Genomic DNA, 18567 nt, shown 5'->3' on the forward strand with positions numbered 1-18567 from the left:
TTGGTTGAGAGATGGTACGATTACTGATTACGCAACTTATTTTTAAAGATCTCCTTAATTAGATTAGCTAGATATTACGGCACATGATCCTGTATTGTATGACACTATAACCGCAGCTGTAACAAAAAGAACGCTGATGATCCCTCAATGATAATTAATACACCGCCATCTGTGAAAAAATTCGGAAAACCATCAATAAGAGCATAAACAATGAATTCACACGGCTTACTCCAAAAATATATTTGTGTTTACAGAACAGACCAATAACATCGAACTGGATTGCGTTCAATGACGTCAGCGATTTACATTAGACATTTGAATTCATTTTATAATAACCTAATAAGGTATCGAGAGATATTTTCCCTACTTTCCCAATATAATTTTTCTGGACGCGCCGAAGTTTTGACCTGACTGGTTCGCTCCCTTGTTGGTACCCGCTTGAAGGCCAATAATGGCCTCGCCCGCTCTGAGTTGGCTTTCGGAGAATTCGCGTTTGTTTTCTTCGGATGGTCTGGGTCCTGAAATTTGAAATGATCCTACTTTGCTGTAAAACTGGTACCGTTGTCTACGAACCCAAAAATGGCCCTCTCCATTCGGGGTGTTTGTAACAGGTACGACCGATGGCGAAAATGGTGGTGGTAACCAAAGCGATGTTCTTTTGGTCCCACAGATCAGTGGTTTGGAAGAGATCGACGTCCGGTACTCCATATTTGACGCAAGCCTTTTGGAACCTGAAACGTTTTATTATTCAAAGACTGTTTCGATTCATTAAACGACGGCCCACGGAAAAGAAAACAAGCCCGTGCCGTTCGATCTATTTCTGACGGAACAGATGAGCAATCAAATCGCGACCTTGGACGGCAATTTTGACTATATGCTGAAAGATCGTTTGGCGCGTTTAATTTTTCAGGCTCCGTCATTTTCTAAATCATATTTTTTAAATAAATTAGCCTTAGTCATCCGGGTTTTAAATTTTAGGTAATGACCGTAAAATCGCAACATGCGTATGTAGCAAAAAGTAACAAAATATTGTCCATTTAAGGTATCGTTGAGCGAATCGGCAATTTTATAGTTACGCCATGTTCCCTAAACTCCCTAAAACAATTTATTTTAGGTTGTAAGCAATTCGTTAGGTTTAATTAGTTAAAATTAATTCTCGTATGTTTGTAAACATTATACCTATTATTAGGTGATTAGGCAAGTACCTATAACTAGGTTAAGTGGGAAACGATGGTTTTCATTTTCTTCATCCCATTAAAATTGAAATTTTATCTATGGTCAATTTGACCTTGACTTCATTTATGTTTTACAGGGTTTTGAAATGACGAACGACATCCTTGAGTAATAATTTAACGAACATATTGTTTTATTCCCATCGTCCATCAACAGTAGATTCTTTTTAATTGTTTCCTACTTTTCTATCATTGCGTTAATTTTAAAAGCGAGTAATTTATGCTTGTTAATATATATTTTGAAGGCGAAAAAATATACTCAAAATAAAAAAATCTAAAATTTTTGCCGCAAGTATGAAAATGAAAAATAATTTGCTATAACGTTTACATTTTCCAAAATGGAATTTCAAAAATTTTGATTTAAGGGATAACGAAATGAACTCGTTAAGTAGACGGAAACCACTATCCTCCTCCACATATGTCCCTTATTGAGCAATTTGTCAGTTATTTGTGAGGATTTTTGTTGGATAGCGCAATTTGTGTTTAACCTACTGGCTGAGATTATCCATCATTTTGTAATCGCCACCTGATGTGTTGATTTTGGAGATGATGCCCGGTTTGAGTCTGTTCATGAGCGTGCACAGAATAATGCCGTCCCTCAGGGCGTACTCGTAGGGAACTCCAGGTGGAAACCTCTGCCCGATAACGGCTTCTATCCACGCTTGAGCTTCCCGTTCTTGTTCGGGGTCGCGTTTTCCAGCAACCTGCACAAACATACCGTAAAATTTTTGACTGACAATCTATGGATATTTTCCCAAAGAAACTACCACAGGTCATTAGTAATCTGTGATCAGGTAAATAAAATTCCGTCAACATTACGAGGTTAAGAACTGCTGCAATTTTAAAGGAACTATTTGACTCAATATCATTATTTTGTCTTATCGACAACCCCGTGTAAAGCATAAGTGGTTCGTTTAGTGCCGGAAATTGCAAATTTCCGTAGTCGCGGAAATATCGCATGGCATAAGACACGAGGGAGTTTTCTCACAAAAGGCGTTGCCAGTGTTGCCACACGTATGTTACGTAAAGTACACACCGGCCTATAATTAAACCGCGAAATAAAACGGCAACACATATTAAAGAGTCGATTGTGCCAAAACGCGATCTTGTTTTTGGTGTGGTACGCCGATGGTTTCCGTTTCGATAAAAATATGAACGAGAGTGGAAAAATCACTTAAATCATTTCTAAAATAAACTGCACACAATATTGGGAAACGCGCTCGGATTATATCAGATGAAAAATTGAAACGCTTCCAATAAAATAAAAATCCGACGACCTCAGAGTTGTTGATCACTCTCGATTCGAGAAGAAATTTAAATAAAAAATACCTCTTCTAAGAAGCGGAATTTTAATTCTTTTAAGGCCTGTAGGACCTACTTGCTTAGGTGGCGTACAATACCGACCTGGCACCTTATAACTGTGGTACTAGTATACCGAAAATGTACTGCGCGTAACATAAATTTCGAAGCATAATGGAGAGTAATGGTATTCTTCATTTTTTTTTTACTGTGGAGAAAAATATCCAAAAGAACCACTTATGGCAATATACATTATTTTTATTTTGATCTTTAGACCTTTACATACATATATTTCATAAAAAATGCAAATAGACATTATCATTGAGTAAGAGAAATTTCCCTTAAATAGACTGTATAAGCTCAAGGGTTGTTTTGTTAATTTTTGAAATTGAATAATAACAAAAGCGTGTCTCTTACTTCAAGTTTTAGACTTAAAGATTTACCTTATATGATATTTAAAATGACTATGCAACTAAACAGCTGTGGCTGTAGTGCATTAAAAAAAATATTATTAAAAGTTATTTATTTAAACGTAGGCTAATGTTATATGTAAAAAAAAAGCTTTGTTATAATATCTCAAACATTTTTTACAAGATTCTGATATTTTTCAAAGTTGTGATAAAAAGTGAAAATTAGTCCAGCCACGGGAGTTACCTTATGTGTTACGTAGTGTCACTGATTTTTTGACAATTTTTATTATGTACTAACCTCTAAAAGTACATTTTTTACTCTTGTTTCCTTTTCAACCAAAAAATTAAATAAATAAAAATGAAAAAATTGGGAAAATTAAAACTCAAAACCAGTTCTTTTGTATAAATCCCTAACAATAAGTATTCATACGTTTTTAAGAATCCGTTTTATTTTATTTTTTTGAATGACACTCGTCATCGTGTGGAACGTTGAAATGCTTTTTGAAACACCCTGTATAAACAAATTAACCTCAATAATAGTAGGTACATGCCTTAGAATGCTTTCTTTTTGTTTTGTATTTCGTTGCTTGATATATGTAGGTACAATCCCATTGCTGTTCCTTAACTCTTAATCAACTTAATGAACTCGTAATTTTATTATTGTTATTACTAGACATAAAGCAACAAAAACACTCCAATCGTTTCAACAAATACGTTCTTACAAGTCGCTGGAATCGTGCTTTATCAATTATCTAGACTTTTTTATATTTTATTATAAAGAATGACAATCTCTGAAATGAAATAATTGATTTATTAAATAATTCTTTGAACTATTAAAACATTATTTATTTAAATTGAAAAATTAATAAATGCCATTTTAATTTTGAATTTTTTGGTTCTAACGAGAAAGGGTGCAGTTTTCGAAGCAAACAAAAATGAAAACCGATCCTTACATCCGACATAGTTTTTCAACTGCATCAGATACCCAAACAACCACAACATGTAAAAACGCCCCCGCCTTTCGTTCTCATAAAGCTAGAACAGACGTAGACCGACGTCTCAGTCAGTGGCACCGCGACGCCCGAGTTACACACCACTCACACATACACGCACCGTCATGTCGGTAAGTAGGAGCGACCGTGCTAGCTTTAGCTTAGTCGAGCTTTTTTGGTGGGGCAAACGAACTCGTAATTAACAACAAATTAAAATTACCGTTTGTTTATGAAAACAGCTGACACAATTTTGATTTCAAAATAGTGCCCGGGGTATTTTTATAAATGTTCGAAATTTTCTACCGTAGAAACGCAACAAGGAACTGGAAGCCGAAGTGCTCGACTGGATTTCGAAGGTACTGGGGGAACCCTTGCCGAAGGGCGACTTCGAAGACATCCTCAAGGACGGCGTGGTGCTCTGCAACCTCATGAACAAACTGGCACCGGGTTCCGTTAAGAAGATAGCCACCAAAGGTACCAACTTCCAGCTCATGGAAAACATCCAGAGGTTCCAAGCGGGCATGAAAGCCTACGGCGTGCCTCAAGAGGAAATATTCCAAACGGCTGACCTTTTCGAACGGAGGAACGTCGCACAGGTATACCAAGAGGGTTGATTTTGATTTCGACGTTAACTCCGAAGGGTTTTTAGGTCGCGTTATCATTATACGCGCTGGGAAGGTTGACCCAGAAGCATCCAGAATGGAACGGTCCAACTTTGGGGCCGAAAATGGCCGAGAAAAACGAGAGGACGTTCACGGAAGAACAGTTGAGGTCCAGCGAGGGATTACTCAACCTCCAGATGGGTTACAATAAGGGCGCGTCCCAAGCCGGTTTGGGCTCGTTCGGCAATACGCGTCACATGTAAAAGTATAAATTTTCGGCAAAATTTCGGGAATATTCATTTGGCACGCGGTCTACGTTTATTGACATAATCTGGCGTTTATTTTTACGCGTGGGGGGCGGGGGGAGGCGTGGCCGAAAATAGATTTTAGTGTTTTCGCGGGGAACTGGTAAACAAAATTCTGGAACGCGTGTGCAGACAAAAATTTTTTGCACTTTTAGAGTAAACTAACTAACGTACACGTAAATTATTATGTTGAAGTTTATATTGAAAAATGTAATAAAAAGGTCGTTATTTAGATGAGTTTTATTTGCAGAAATTGGGACAAATTGGAAGGTTTATTTTCGGGCGACGGTAAAAGCGTTAGACCCACCAAATATTAATTAACGCGGTTATTAAGCGCAGGTGGCTTTGATACGTGTGCCAAAATAATCGGCGATTTAAGTTGTAGCAGCGTTCCTAATTGTCTAGACTAAAATCTAATAATTTATTGGCATTTGCGCGCATACAAACATACAAATAGATGGTACACTTTCCATCGCTTTATTATTATTATTAGTATTTTTTTATTATCCAACAAGCAAAAGATTTTACAATTTAATCATAAAAATAAAAAAAAGAATAGTTCGAGCTTTTTTACAAAGAAAACAAAAAACAAACATTCATGGACATCAATCAATACATATCATTATAAAAAAAAATACGTTCTCATTATCAAAAATAAATGTTTTTAACCTTTTTCTGTAATTAAACAAGGATAAGACGTTTAAAAAATCTCTTGGTAATTTGCTGTTCGATTAAGGAGCTTTATATGAGGAAGATCTTTGAAGTAATGCCGTGTTATGTCGAGGTAAAAGTAGTAATTATTTTTTTCTTGCAATGTTGCTATTTAACTAAGTTCAAGCTTTTTAGACAAATGAGATGACTGATGGATTTTTAATGTTTTGTATCTAAAATAATTTAAGCTTCAGATGTTTCAGTTTGCATATAACGTGACTGATCCTATCATACTTTTTCATGTTTCAGTAAATCTGTAACAACCATTCTGAATTTTCTGGAGTTATAAATTGAAACAACATATGTTATTAATTACTCACACACAGACAAATTAAGTTTGGAAACTATTATTTCACGATTTTGATTGATTGATTATTGACAGGACCAAATGATATGTTTTGTGAACCATTCATAGCTCCAAATTTTTTGCTTAAGTTTTAAACTCTTATGAAAGGTTACATTTTTCGAAAGCAGTGAATTCGATCTATCAATCTATTTAACAATGTTGTTTGGCAAAAATTTTAATTAGATTGATACCGGTAGTAATTATGTAAAGAATAATAATAAATAATAAAATAATAATAATATCCTTTATTTGTGAAAAAGACAATATAATTGCATGGACTACTCCACAAATCAAATTTTGACAAAAAAGACCCATTCTCGATTATAACAACCGTTCACCAACACCTTTCTAAAAGAAAAATGTTAGCGACAAGGCCCTAGAGTCTACAATAACATTGGACCTAGAAGATAAGAAATTAAAAAAAGAGGATGTTGTAGTGGAGTATATTGCCATTAAAGCTCAATTTCTAACTGCTTGATACATGACCTAATGGAAGTTTGCCCCAATGGGGGTGGGGGGACAATCGGGGAAAAAGGAGACCCAACCTCCAATCGACGGTGAAGTTGTCATAGGAGTTTAAACATGAAACATGTTATTTGGGAATAGGGAAGAAGTTGGAACATCTCATTAAGATAAGCCGGTTTACCTGATTTTATAATTTTATAAATAAACCTGCACATATGCAGTTTCCGTCGATTCCCATGTTTAAAATACTAAAATTAATCAAAAAAAAAGAGATATGTGACTGCGATAAGGTATGTTATAGGCAAAAAGCATACAAAAGTTTTGCAATTTTTTTACTGACCTTTTAGTTTGCCAAAGCAGACAGTCTCCATATGCCACATCTGCGTAATCAAATAATGAGAGAACTAAGGCGTTGCAGAGAAAATATTTTTGTTCTGGATTTAAAAATTGCTTTTATCTGTAACTGTTCTTAAGGCGTGTGTAACGGGCATTAAGTTTTTTTTAATTGTGAAAATCAAATGAATATTATTTTCAATCTCAATATAGATTCTTCGTTCAATGTTTTCTCGTGTTTTTGATAATAACTTGAGATTTTTGAGGCTTTTAGGTTGTGATTTGTTACAAATAAGTTCAAGTTGTTACGATCTGCGTGAAGTTGTTGTTGAACTTCTGCAATGGATTGGATACTGATTGGTAAATGAAGTTCAGAATTGAAGAGAATTGGTGAAAATACTAACCCCTGTGGAACACCTCGCTTAATCAAATTAAATTCAGAAGTTTGAATCAAAGAGTTCGTTGTTGTACTTTAGAATGTCTTTTATAAGATTTCAGGAATTATTTGAGAATCCAAAATACTTAAATTTTGTAAATAATAGATTGTGACGCAAATGCTTGTTTATTAATACACCAAAACAAAAAGCCAAGCACATTTTTATGTCTGGAATTGAGATTCCATCTTCTCAAACCGCATTTGGAGTAATGCCCGCGATTATTTTTTCAAGATCGGTTTGATTAATTAAATGAATGAATGAAGAAAGAGAATTTTATACATTATAAAAAAAATTATATTATTTATAAATAAAATGCTTATGTAATAAATAAAATTATTTATTTTGTGATTTGTACGGCGTATACTGCTTCTTGGGGCTTATTACTGAGAAACGAAAATTGATTTAATTATCACAGAAAAATTAGAAGTAAATTTCAAGTTTTTCGAAGAATAAAAAATATTGGTTAAACGCAAAAGTGTATTATTTATTTCTACTGCTATTTTCTGACCAATATGTTTTTTTAAACCTTAAGAATATTTAGATATTTTGATTTTCTGTTAAGGTTATTTAAAAAGTGAGACTATTATAAATTTCATTTTTTACAAATATTAAACAAATAAATAAAAATGCAGATAAATAATAGTAATCACTTACATTTTTGTAAGAATATATCGGTAATTTACGTAATCAAACTATGAGAACACTCCATTCTCTCAGCTAAATAACGAGCAAGAGACATCAATAGCGATTCGTAACATTTTTCTTACTTTTGTTTCACACCGTCGCCATTCCAGATTAGACAAAAATAAAATAGAAAATAAGCTGTATTTATCTCTGTTGCCTAAGACATTACTTTGACTATTGGTTTAGTTAAGCGTGAAATATCATTTACATGTTTAGATAATTTAATTGCCGTAAGGACGATAACAATTGGCGAGCCTCGTTCGGCTATGATATTTTCGGCGGGAATGAATGATCTTCACACACTTAATCTGCACTTTATTTTTGTTTCTTAAACAGCGATCACCGCATGTTTAACTTGCATTTCTGGGTAATATTTTGAGAATATATTAAACTGAACGCCACTGGGTCTTATTGAATGGTTCTTCCCAACATATTTTCAATGGTGCTAACATTTTGGCTTATTAATAAAGGTCTTGTCAGTACGCTCACGGTTTTTTTTAAACGGCTTTTTAACTGTATCCTTGCATTTATTTCTATGAAATTTTTGTCAAATCTAACTTGCAGTCTTTTACACTTAACAGTTATTTTCGTAATTTTAATATCAGATATGGCAATAATTTAACTTTTCCTGCATATGGACTAGGATCTTTTAAGAAGTCACCGCCGAATGTGTGAGCTAAATTGTATAATAAATTACTGGTTCAAATAAAAAAATGTTTCAATGAATATTAATGTTAATTTTATAAATTAGCAGATCTGCTCGACATTTTGCAAGTGCCTTATATCTTTTTTACATAAGAAATGTTCTTTTACTTCTTGTTATTTGATCCTTGGAATAAAGAAATTTGATTTGATACTGAATTTGCTGACGTTTGGCCAGTCATCCTCTTGCCTTCTTCAGAGTTTTACCGACACTCTTTCAATTGAGCTCTAAAGCAAGTTTAAGTTATCAGTTAGCAGATTTGTAAATAGAATTATAGCAGCCTGTTGAAGTTTGAAAAATTATTGTAATGAACATTACTGTTATTATTATTCTAAAGGTTCGTTGCAGCTTTCATTTGATTTGTTCAATTTGTTCAACAGTGGTTATTTCTAAGTACTTATTGCGTTATAGATAGCCATTATAATTTACCGAAAGCGTAAACGTCCAGTGATTCGCAAATTACTAAACTATCGGCCCCAAAACGACTTGTAATCTATTTTCACGTGTCGCACTTAAATCGCAATTATTTTCCGGTTTTCTTATCGATATTAACGCGGTGCCCTCGAAATCCGAAAATTTGTAGAAAGCGGCCCACAAGAAAATTTTGAAGAATTTGCGTCCGACTTGCATCAATGTTTACCTCTTAGTTTCTAGGTCAATGTCGGTGAAAGAAATATTTAAACATTATATAATCGAAATGTGCGGCTAAGGCGATTTTCATATAAGACGATGGGTATATCACGACGTATATGGGACAATTCGCTAGAAATGAAAGCACGGAATATTTTCGTCAATTTTCGAATTTTTCGCATAGAAAAAAGATATCAAAGTACCTACTTATTAGAGCAAACACTTCCACTTGTAAATTTCAGACCTTTTTGGTGTTTCGCCATTTTAATTGTTGTTATAATTACGTAAGTATCTTGTAACCATTTTAGAAACTTCCTAATATCGAGATAAACTCGTTAGCAATGCGAAAGTGGGTTATTGTGTCTCAAAATATCTGCATTCGAACAAGTAATTTTCATTAAAAAAAAATTTTGAAGCCACCATTTCCCGATCGGATATTTTAGAAATTTTTTTGTTGCGTTAAAAATATTAAAAAACTATATTTTCCACTGACTCTTGAAAATTCGTTTTCAGTATGACAGCAGTTTTATGGATTTAGGAGTTTCTGCGTTTCCTCTCTAATCTACCGACTTATTTTTCAAAATATGCAACGTGAATTTTAAAAAATACTGACTTGGTCACTTGGCCTGTAACCTAACAGAGTAGGTTTAAGTAACACGGAACTTTCAATGGTTTTATTAAAAACACACTCTGTAAAACCTAAATAATAAAAAATAAGACAAAGAGAAGCATTTACGGTAAATAACAGTATAAGTTTCAGATAAAGGTTTTGTCAATTCACAATAACCTTTTGCACTTCTAAGGGTATAAATAATACGTTCATTTAAAAATAACTCCATGCACTATTTTTATGGACTGCTAGGGCATAAAGTTTCACTTTAAAACTCCTTTGAGTTAGGTAAGTTTTACTCAGTTTTAATGTTGAGACTGGTGAATTGACCGTCAATTGACGACTTCTTAATCGACTAGTCAAATTCGATCAAAATGTTTTAAATAAAATTTTGCAATTGTAGAGTGTTATCTACCATAATTTAATAATAATATGTATTTTATAATAAATTATTATTAGTGTGCGACATCTAATTAACCTATAACTCTCTTGAAGGAATACCCGAATACGATACAAGCGATTCGGAGAATCCCATTAAAAATATCGATTCCATTTGGTCCCCGACGCGACGGCGACGTAACGTACAATATAAATAAATAATTAAAAATTTCATAGCATTTTAAAAATTATTTCGGTCAATTGACTGGTCACAAAACAAATTGACCGGTCAATTCCACAACCATACTAAGTTTACTTAGCGGTTAAAAAGCGATCGGAAGATTTAAAGCAATTTTTCTCGAACCCAAACAAATTCTCGACTAAAATGTTGTTTACAAAACTTTGTTACGGTTCGTGTCAGCTGGATTTTTTTCCAAAACGCACTCGAATACTAAAAAATATTACAGACAGAGAGGGATAAAAGTTTCAAGCGTGGATCCAAAAACTTTTCCGTCCGTTGCATAAGCGTTACGAACGCCCTGTAGAAGCCGCGCCGCAGACTAGATTCCGAATTATGCAACGGTACGTATAGCCACAGACCAGCAATCCCCATGGAGTGAAAGTGATCTCCGAATGAGTTGACTTAATGTACCTGCCGGTCTGATCGGAACACCGACATGGTCCTCCATGCCAGTAGGTGAACATGGAAGGAAACGGGTTGTTCGTCGCCTGTGCGCTGATTGCTTTCGCGAATTGGGCTACGGGACGAATTTTGGACCAACAACGTAAGTGACGATTTGAGTTTAAATAATTACGAACCCTTTTTGGAGGCCGTAAATAAGTTAGAACGCATTTTTTTCGTATATTCCTAAAAATAGCAACAACTAAATATTTATGTGACCAATAATTGAAAATTTTTGTCTATAAACTCGCGGATTAATTGAGCGTAAAAGCTGAAGGTGAACAGTATTATTAGCAGCAACAAAGTGTTTAATTGGCATTATTGGGAGCACTAAAAGTAAACAACCTTATAGCTACCATTTTTTTTTTATTTTAAATATATGTGTCATGTTTTCAAACAAAAAAAATGTATAATTATTTTCGTTTTTTGATCAATCTATATGGACATTTTACTCAAAAATCAGCTCAAAGGATTTTTTCTATTAAAAAATTCTAATTTACAAAAAAATTATTGGAATATTTTTCGCAAAGGCAATTTTCCACTTTTATGCAATGTCGCAAAAAAAAATTAATAAAAAAATTTTCATTTTGTTTTCCCTTGTATAATTTAATAACGTGGTAAGGTAATAACGTCACGGAAAATTAAAAAGATTTTTATTTTTGAGTAACCAAATAAACTTTTTCTACTCCCGTCTGTAAAATACCTAATTACACACCGATCTAGCGTGCGGGAAGAGTCACTTTACCACGCCAGTTTCGTTTCCCACGGACCCGAGCCACTTCGGAAATTTCCGGGATATTACCGCACCGGTTTGGGAGCAATCGAATGTTTTCGGAGATATTTTCCACGCCTTGAATTTTGACATTTGTCAATTCTGACGGTCATGTCAGTGAATGTATCCGGTAAACTTTTTAAGTCACTCGTTTATTGAATAAACTCGTGAGTCAAATGCCGTTTACCGCAATTGTTGCATAAAATACTTTTTCCTACTCCCTTCTGTAAAATACCTAATTAAACACCGATCTAGCGCAACGGAAGCGTCACTTTACCACGTGCATTTCTTTTCCCACGAATTCGAGCCACTTCGTACATTTCCGGCATATTACCGCATGGGTTTGAGAGAAATCGGATATTTTCGGAGATTTTACCGCACGGTTTTAATTTTGACGTTTGTCATGTCATGTATGTCATGTCATGTCATGTATTCGTGTTGTTTTGAAAAAAATTACCCAAAAACTAACGGTCGTAGAAAAAGTATAGTATGCAACACGTTTGGTAATTTTTTTAAGTCACTCGTTTATTAAACACGATAAAGCACACAAATAAACTCGTGACTCATAATATACTATTGAGACCACTTCACGAACTTTTTCTATAGCGTAAAAGTTTGAAACAATTTGGAAGATTATTATGTTTGGAGGGCTCAATTTAAAATGACAAACATAAAATCGGTTATTCTTGGAAAAAAAAAACTATTGTCACGCGTTTATCGCCAATACTTTTACGGGAAATAACTATACGATCTGTCGAACAATATGTGACGCGGGATCGGGTCCGACAACCATTTAAAACGGAACAAAAAAAAATCTCACACTCGGATAGGCATGGGCTTTTCGAAAAAACGCCGTTTCACTTTTAAACTCGATGAAACAATTGCCCAACCGCGTTGTGTCAAGATTCTTTAGGAAAGTTTAATTAGTTATATGTTGTTCTTGGTACTTCCCCCATTAGGCAATCCATAAACTAGGTCACAGAGTGAAGTACCATCGTCATGCAGTCAAAAGGCCTGTTTATACTTTGTAGTAGTTCCTGTTTTCGATATCGGTGGAGAGATAGTCGGTTCTGAAAGATTCAAGTTTGACAAGTCGTAAAATTTCACAGCTTTCGCTAAATATTTCAAAATAAATGGCAAAACGTGTATTAAGATGAATCCTAGTTTGGTCCGGGGTATAAAAGAACTAAAAAACTAGCTAATGAAATCAGTTACATTCTTCTCAAAGCATAAAAACTCAACGCAAATATAGAATTTTTATAGTGTTTTATGAAACACCTATTGCATTAAAAGTCACATTAATTAATATTCCATTCAAAATCATCTACAAGACGAATTTTAGTTGAATTTACTTTTGACCGCTCCGTATAAATTTCAACAAGATCGGTACTTTAATTGCAACTGACGTTTGCTTTCAGCCGAGTTCGTCAAGACGTGCATGATTACGAAACCCAAAGAGGAATTCATCAATTGCTCAACCCACTCCGTACAAATCCTCTTCAACGAAATCCCCAAAGGAAATAAGGATATAGGACTGCAAGTCCTCGACCCTCTGAAAGTTCCTTTCGTAAAGGTGATGTACACACGAGTAATTTGTCGTCGTTGTTGTTATTATTGCATTTTTAATGGCATTTTTTAATGCATCAAACCTTGAGACAAAGCTCTCTGGTAATTTGACTACGTAATTACAAAAATTTATGGACTGTAAAAACGCTTCATTTCGAAGAATGACCTCAGAGGAAGGAACTTTCAGATTTTACAAGGCGGCGGTGGTCCGGTGACAGTCAACGCCTCCTTGACCAACGTCACCGTGTTGGGATTCGGCCACACTGAAATTACGTTCAATAGTGTCGACCCCGAGACGTACGATTTCTACACAAAGCTCCATCTACCGAGGCTAAGAATAGACGGAAACTACGATCTGTTGGGAAGGATCCTCGTCATCCCACTGAGAGGCAAAGGAGTGTGTTGGTTCGATGCCAGTAAGTCAATTGGGAGAAAATAAGAAAACGGCCACACGTTTCGTGTAAATCTTACGCCTACGCCTAAAACTAAAGCGTAGATAACAAATTGGCTGATATTAATTCAATGCCGATAAGGGTGTGATCTTTGGATGATATTAAGAAGAAAAGATAGTATCCACATATATATGTATATCATAAACCCGTTTAGTTTTGAACTCCAGTGCTAACAAAAAAAATAGTTTTCTGAAAAGCATCCATTAAGTATCGGCAATCGATTCACGGTTCAGTTATTTTATAGAACACAGCTAAGATATAAAACTTCTTGAGAGGGGTAGTCAGCGGTTCCCAAACAACACATTAATTATCAAATTTAACGAATTTTATTCGTTCTTTTTGAAGTTAAGATGAAAATTATACAACGTATTAGTTAACTAATTATTTTAACTTTAGGAAATGATTTCTTGGTTAGTTTTGGTTAATTTTAAGACCAAAAGGATAAATTTATTTGTTTTTATTTTTTTTTCTACGAAAAAGTTGCATCTTATCAATGTGCGTCTAATGAATCAAATTTGCTTTAGAACGCTTTAATTTTCAGAAAGGACAGAAACTGTTTCAATTAAGCTCTGAAGAAGTTAACAGGATGATTTAAGTTTGATTTATAATGAACCGATGCAGGAGAAATACAGACAATTTGTAAATAGGTTTTGTTTAATTTTACCAGTGCGCTTGTGTGGGGTTTGAGCTGAATCATTTTGGAGCAAATTTAATTCATAACATGTACGTTTTTCGAAAAAGACGAAAAGAAAAAAAATACGTTTTTATTTTCAGAATATTTGTAAATAGTATTATAGTATTGAAGGTTTCCTCGAAAAAATCTTAAAATACGTCTAGAAAATTGAATAAAGTTATTTTTTTAACTTTAATCCCCTGTTGCTGAATAATTCGGAGGTTTATGACATATGTTGGTATTAACTTATCTTTTTAAAACAAAGGATTCACACCCCTAAGTAACTGCACCGTGTTTTCTTTATAGAGTACTTTGCGATTGATACACGTTTTTAATGAAATACTCTACCAAATTTCGCGCGTCGATCCTATGTCACAAAATAACAATAAACGAGAGATTCGTAACTTAAATGTTTTGAGATATAGCTGGTTGGAGTATGAATTCATTAGTTGTCCATTAAATAAATTAATAATTGTGTATGTAACTGAAAGTGCTAACATACATTTTCGCGACATTTAAATGGTCTATTGCGATATATATTTGAATTTAATTTTTAAGAATTCTTATTATATTCACTACGTCAGTTTCTACACCATGTGTAACAGAAAAGAAAATGCCGGCACATCTTGTTAATGATTTTAAAAAATAAAGTACAACTGCTGAATTTAATTTTAAAGTAAGCTGGAAAAGTAGAGCACGTTAATCTATCAAAAAGTAAAAAGGTGGTAGCTTTTTATCTTTAAGCTCGTTTCAATTTTTAGGCGATCTGAACATCGACGTAAAAAGTGACGTCATAATGCAAAAACATCACGGTTTTTATTTCTACAACGTGACGAAGGTCCATGTTCAGTTTAGCATCGGCGGACTGAAATTGCACCTGGGAAACCTCTTCGAAGGCAGAAAACTATTAGGTATCGTATAATCTTTGAAGCATCCGTTCCGTAATAATCACAACTTGTTTATTATCGTCCGTTGCAGAGGAATCTACCAACGCGTATTTGAACGCCAACTGGCGGCCGGTCGCCGAATCTCTCAATCCGATCCTATCCAAAACCATAGAGGACATCATGGTCGAGATATTGCAAAAGGTTTTCGACAACATTCCCGCCAATTTCTTCTTGAGCGACATCGAAGAAAACAACGCGAAACGGTCGATCAAAGTAAAAGAAATTTAAATGTGATATGTAATTTTGGCATCCGAGCAAATTTAATGAAAGAAAAACAGACGGGCGTTAGATTTGATGCTCTCGGTGCTAGATGTAGTCGGTAGTGATATTCGTTAAGCATTTCGCTCGTAGGTAAAATGATAACTCAAGCCACTGGTCGCAGGTTGGACGCCAACAGCTCCCCTCGAACATAACCTAAATATTTGCTTCCAAAATACTTTTCCCGAAATATTTAAAGTTCACGGCTAGCCAAATCCGTTGGAATTATTTTAAAAACGTATTAACCTACGTTTTAACGTTTTAGGGAAAGCTGCATTGTCAGTATTTATAGAAGTTTTCATTTTCGTGTTCATGATTCATCGTACCTGTGTAAACACGTAGAAGTTTAGTGTTTTTTTTTAAGTTTGTAGGCTGTATAGTTATTTTCGACAATATTAAATAAAATACTGCGGAATTGTTTCCTTTCTTGTTTCTTTGCATTTTTATGTCTCAATGCATTTACTTGGCGATCAAAACCACTTTATGGGGAGAATATTTTTAAAAAATTCCTAACAAATGATTGTTGTGAATTATATCATGTGTATAATAATAATAATAATAAAATAAAAAATATTTAGCATTCGAAAAAAATAAAAGACGAAATTCTGGGGAAAATATTTTTTTTAATTATTAAAAAATTAGAGTTTAAATAAATAATAACGTTGATTTTAATTTTTAATTGGCAACGAAAAATACTTACAAAATATATTCACATTCAAAGGGACTTTCTTCTAAAAAAAATTATAGAAATATATTTAATACTATCAAGAAATGGTTATGAATTTGGATAAATACCCACCTTGATTTTAATTTTTAAATAACGACAAAATAAACCTGCCCAAAAGTCTGAATAAATATTATTTCTTTACTGAAAAGTTAAAAAGTTCTTCACATTCATCAGGGGCCGTCATTAAAAAAAAAAAGAGACACAACTATTGGGAAAATATTTTAAAAAATATTTAATATTATTATGAGATGGTTGTGAATTTGATGAAAAACCAAATTTAATATTTTTTATTTAAACTCTTATAAATATTAAATATTATCTATAATCTAATTTTATAAATAATTTAAAAAATGGTTGTCAATTAGAAGAAAAAGTAACTTTGTTATTTTATTTAAATAGCAATAAAGAAACATACATTTTCAAAAACCTGATTAAATACTAATTTTTGAAATAAATATAAGAATGATCCCCATTCCAATGGTATTAATCTTTTTACTTTACAAGGTTTTAGTTTCGATCAAAATGAGAGGGGCAACTATGGGAAAAATATTTAATATTGTTAATTAATTAAATTAAATTTGAAGAACAAGTAACTTCGATTTTTTTTTATTTAAAGGCTAAATAAATATTATATTTCAAAATACGGAAAGTGATCCACTTTCTATAGGAATTCTTAGACTTTCGTCTTAGTTGCAATTAAAATAAGAAAAGTAAATAAAGTAAAATAAACACAAGTGTTCAATATCTGAAATATCTGCGCTTTTCTTAAATTCGCTTGAATTTCTCAAATGAAACATTTCAGAGGTGTATTTTAAACGATTTCGGGGGCAACTAATTATTAGTACAACCCGTAAACTAAATATTATTTTTTGAAGCATTTTTGCCATGCCGATTCCAAAAATATATCTCGCGGTTTGGCCTATTTTTAAAGCGCATGATTCACGCCGTTAAATGCCTCCTGACTAACATATTAATTTCATCTTTCGAAAAATATCGACACGCGCACTGCATTTTTTTCATTTCGATATGAAACGAAACATCCCATTTCACAAAATAAAAATAAATTGATCGTAGAAATCGAAAACAAAAACATTCCAACGCTACCTTGTTTTCCCAAATCCCAAACTGGAATGCGAGCGGGGCGTGACCAAAACAAACGAAAATCGACTCGACTTACTTGCCACAGGGGTCTAGATGGTCCAGGCATTTTGTCCGTGTATTGGGGTGGGCACTTGTTTATCACCAAAATCGCTGGTGTGAGGTCTGCTGGTAAACTACGTAAAATTTCGGCAGTCGCGTTCTTATAGCCTTCCGTTTTTGCAGTGGCGTCGGGGACGCCCACGCCAGCCGAAATTTTCGATCAGACAAAAAAATGACGTTTCGCCAAACAATTGAATCATCATCCGCGTCGTTTGGGATTCGCCTCGCGCTCACCTACCCTAGAATTGTTATCGTTCGAAAATTTTTTTTCGAAATTTTTAATTATTTTTGTATAATAAAGTTAATTTAGTATATAATAGTTGCCTGGAGACCAGCAATTGTATACAGTTTTTGCTTTCGACACAAGAATACGCACAAAATGAGCTTATTGCAAATTAATTTGTAAAAATTTTAGTTCCAAGTTATATTACATATAATTTCCGTCGACCAAGGTGACATTAGCTGTGGTTATTTTTACTCATGTCAGTGTGGGCAGTGTAGAACTTGTTTACTGTGATACACACTGCTACTCATAAGAGATGTCCGTCCGTATTTGTTTTTCGGCAATTAATTATGTATGCTTAGATCATTTTGATGGGGTCTATGAGTGAACATAACATATTTTTAGAAAGCGGCAAATGAAATAAAAAAAATATATTTTCGAATACAATTGCGAAATCTTTTTTGAAAAATGCGTCCTACAAATTTTTGTACCCATAGGGTAGCGTGGCCGAGCGGTCTAAGGCGCTGGTTTAAGGCACCAGTCTCTTCGGAGGCGTGGGTTCGAATCCCACCGCTGCCAAACTTTTTTTATTATTAAAAAATATTTTTTTTGCTTATTTTTCATATTTTAATTATTTTTAAAGTATATGTGGAATTTCCATGGCAAAATTGTTGCTATTGTTCTATTGTTTTGCTGATATCATAAGCCTTTATTGAAAATGTTTAGCAATCTCAATACGCCTGGGATGTAACAATGTGAAATAAGTGCACAGATTTTCCAGGTAGAGGAAAAAGGCAAGAAAGAGCTTCTTCATTTGATTTAGTTTAGTTAGAACCTCTGAAAAAGTTTTGGCTTGGTTGAAACTATCTTTGGTTTTGTTTCTAATGCGAATTTTTGCCAATGTCCTAGTTTGTAGGAATGGAATGGATT

At 33.8% G+C, this 18567-nt stretch overlaps 3 protein-coding genes and 1 non-coding gene across 5 annotated transcripts; 3 read left to right on the forward strand and 1 right to left on the reverse strand.

The window, feature by feature from the left end:
* Positions 1–225: 225 nt before the first annotated feature.
* LOC132701121 (muscle-specific protein 20-like) lies at positions 226–17537 on the reverse strand. 2 transcript variants are annotated; one of them, XM_060668820.1, is made up of 4 exons: positions 17392–17537; positions 1725–1936; positions 574–731; positions 226–518 (listed from the first exon to the last, which is right to left on the reverse strand). In XM_060668820.1, exons 1-4 carry the CDS (start codon positions 17419–17421, stop codon positions 364–366), a joined length of 555 nt encoding a protein of 184 aa, XP_060524803.1. In that variant the 5' UTR covers positions 17422–17537; the 3' UTR covers positions 226–363. The 2 variants fall into 2 exon arrangements, with proteins under 2 accessions (XP_060524803.1, XP_060524804.1); XM_060668821.1 differs by lacking the exon at positions 17392–17537 and adding an exon at positions 3895–3918.
* On the forward strand, positions 3919–5072 carry LOC132701122 (myophilin). The gene is made up of 3 exons (XM_060668822.1): positions 3919–4064; positions 4242–4529; positions 4583–5072. The coding sequence occupies exons 1-3, from the start codon at positions 4059–4061 to the stop codon at positions 4796–4798; spliced, it is 510 nt and encodes a 169-aa protein (XP_060524805.1). The 5' UTR covers positions 3919–4058; the 3' UTR covers positions 4799–5072.
* Positions 10599–15905, forward strand: LOC132700735 (uncharacterized). The gene is made up of 5 exons (XM_060668249.1): positions 10599–10922; positions 13010–13164; positions 13345–13573; positions 15044–15193; positions 15261–15905. Exons 1-5 carry the CDS (start codon positions 10841–10843, stop codon positions 15455–15457), a joined length of 813 nt encoding a protein of 270 aa, XP_060524232.1. The 5' UTR covers positions 10599–10840; the 3' UTR covers positions 15458–15905.
* A 597-nt stretch (positions 17538–18134) lies between the features above and the next one.
* Positions 18135–18216, forward strand: Trnal-aag (transfer RNA leucine (anticodon AAG)). Its single transcript has one exon. It is a non-coding gene; the product is annotated as a tRNA-Leu (tRNA).
* The last annotated feature ends 351 nt before the right edge of the window (positions 18217–18567 follow it).

Source organism: Cylas formicarius, unplaced genomic scaffold, assembly GCF_029955315.1.
Source record: "Cylas formicarius isolate icCylForm1 unplaced genomic scaffold, icCylForm1.1 PGA_scaffold_4__25_contigs__length_36172078, whole genome shotgun sequence".
Classification (NCBI taxonomy): domain Eukaryota; kingdom Metazoa; phylum Arthropoda; class Insecta; order Coleoptera; family Brentidae; genus Cylas; species Cylas formicarius.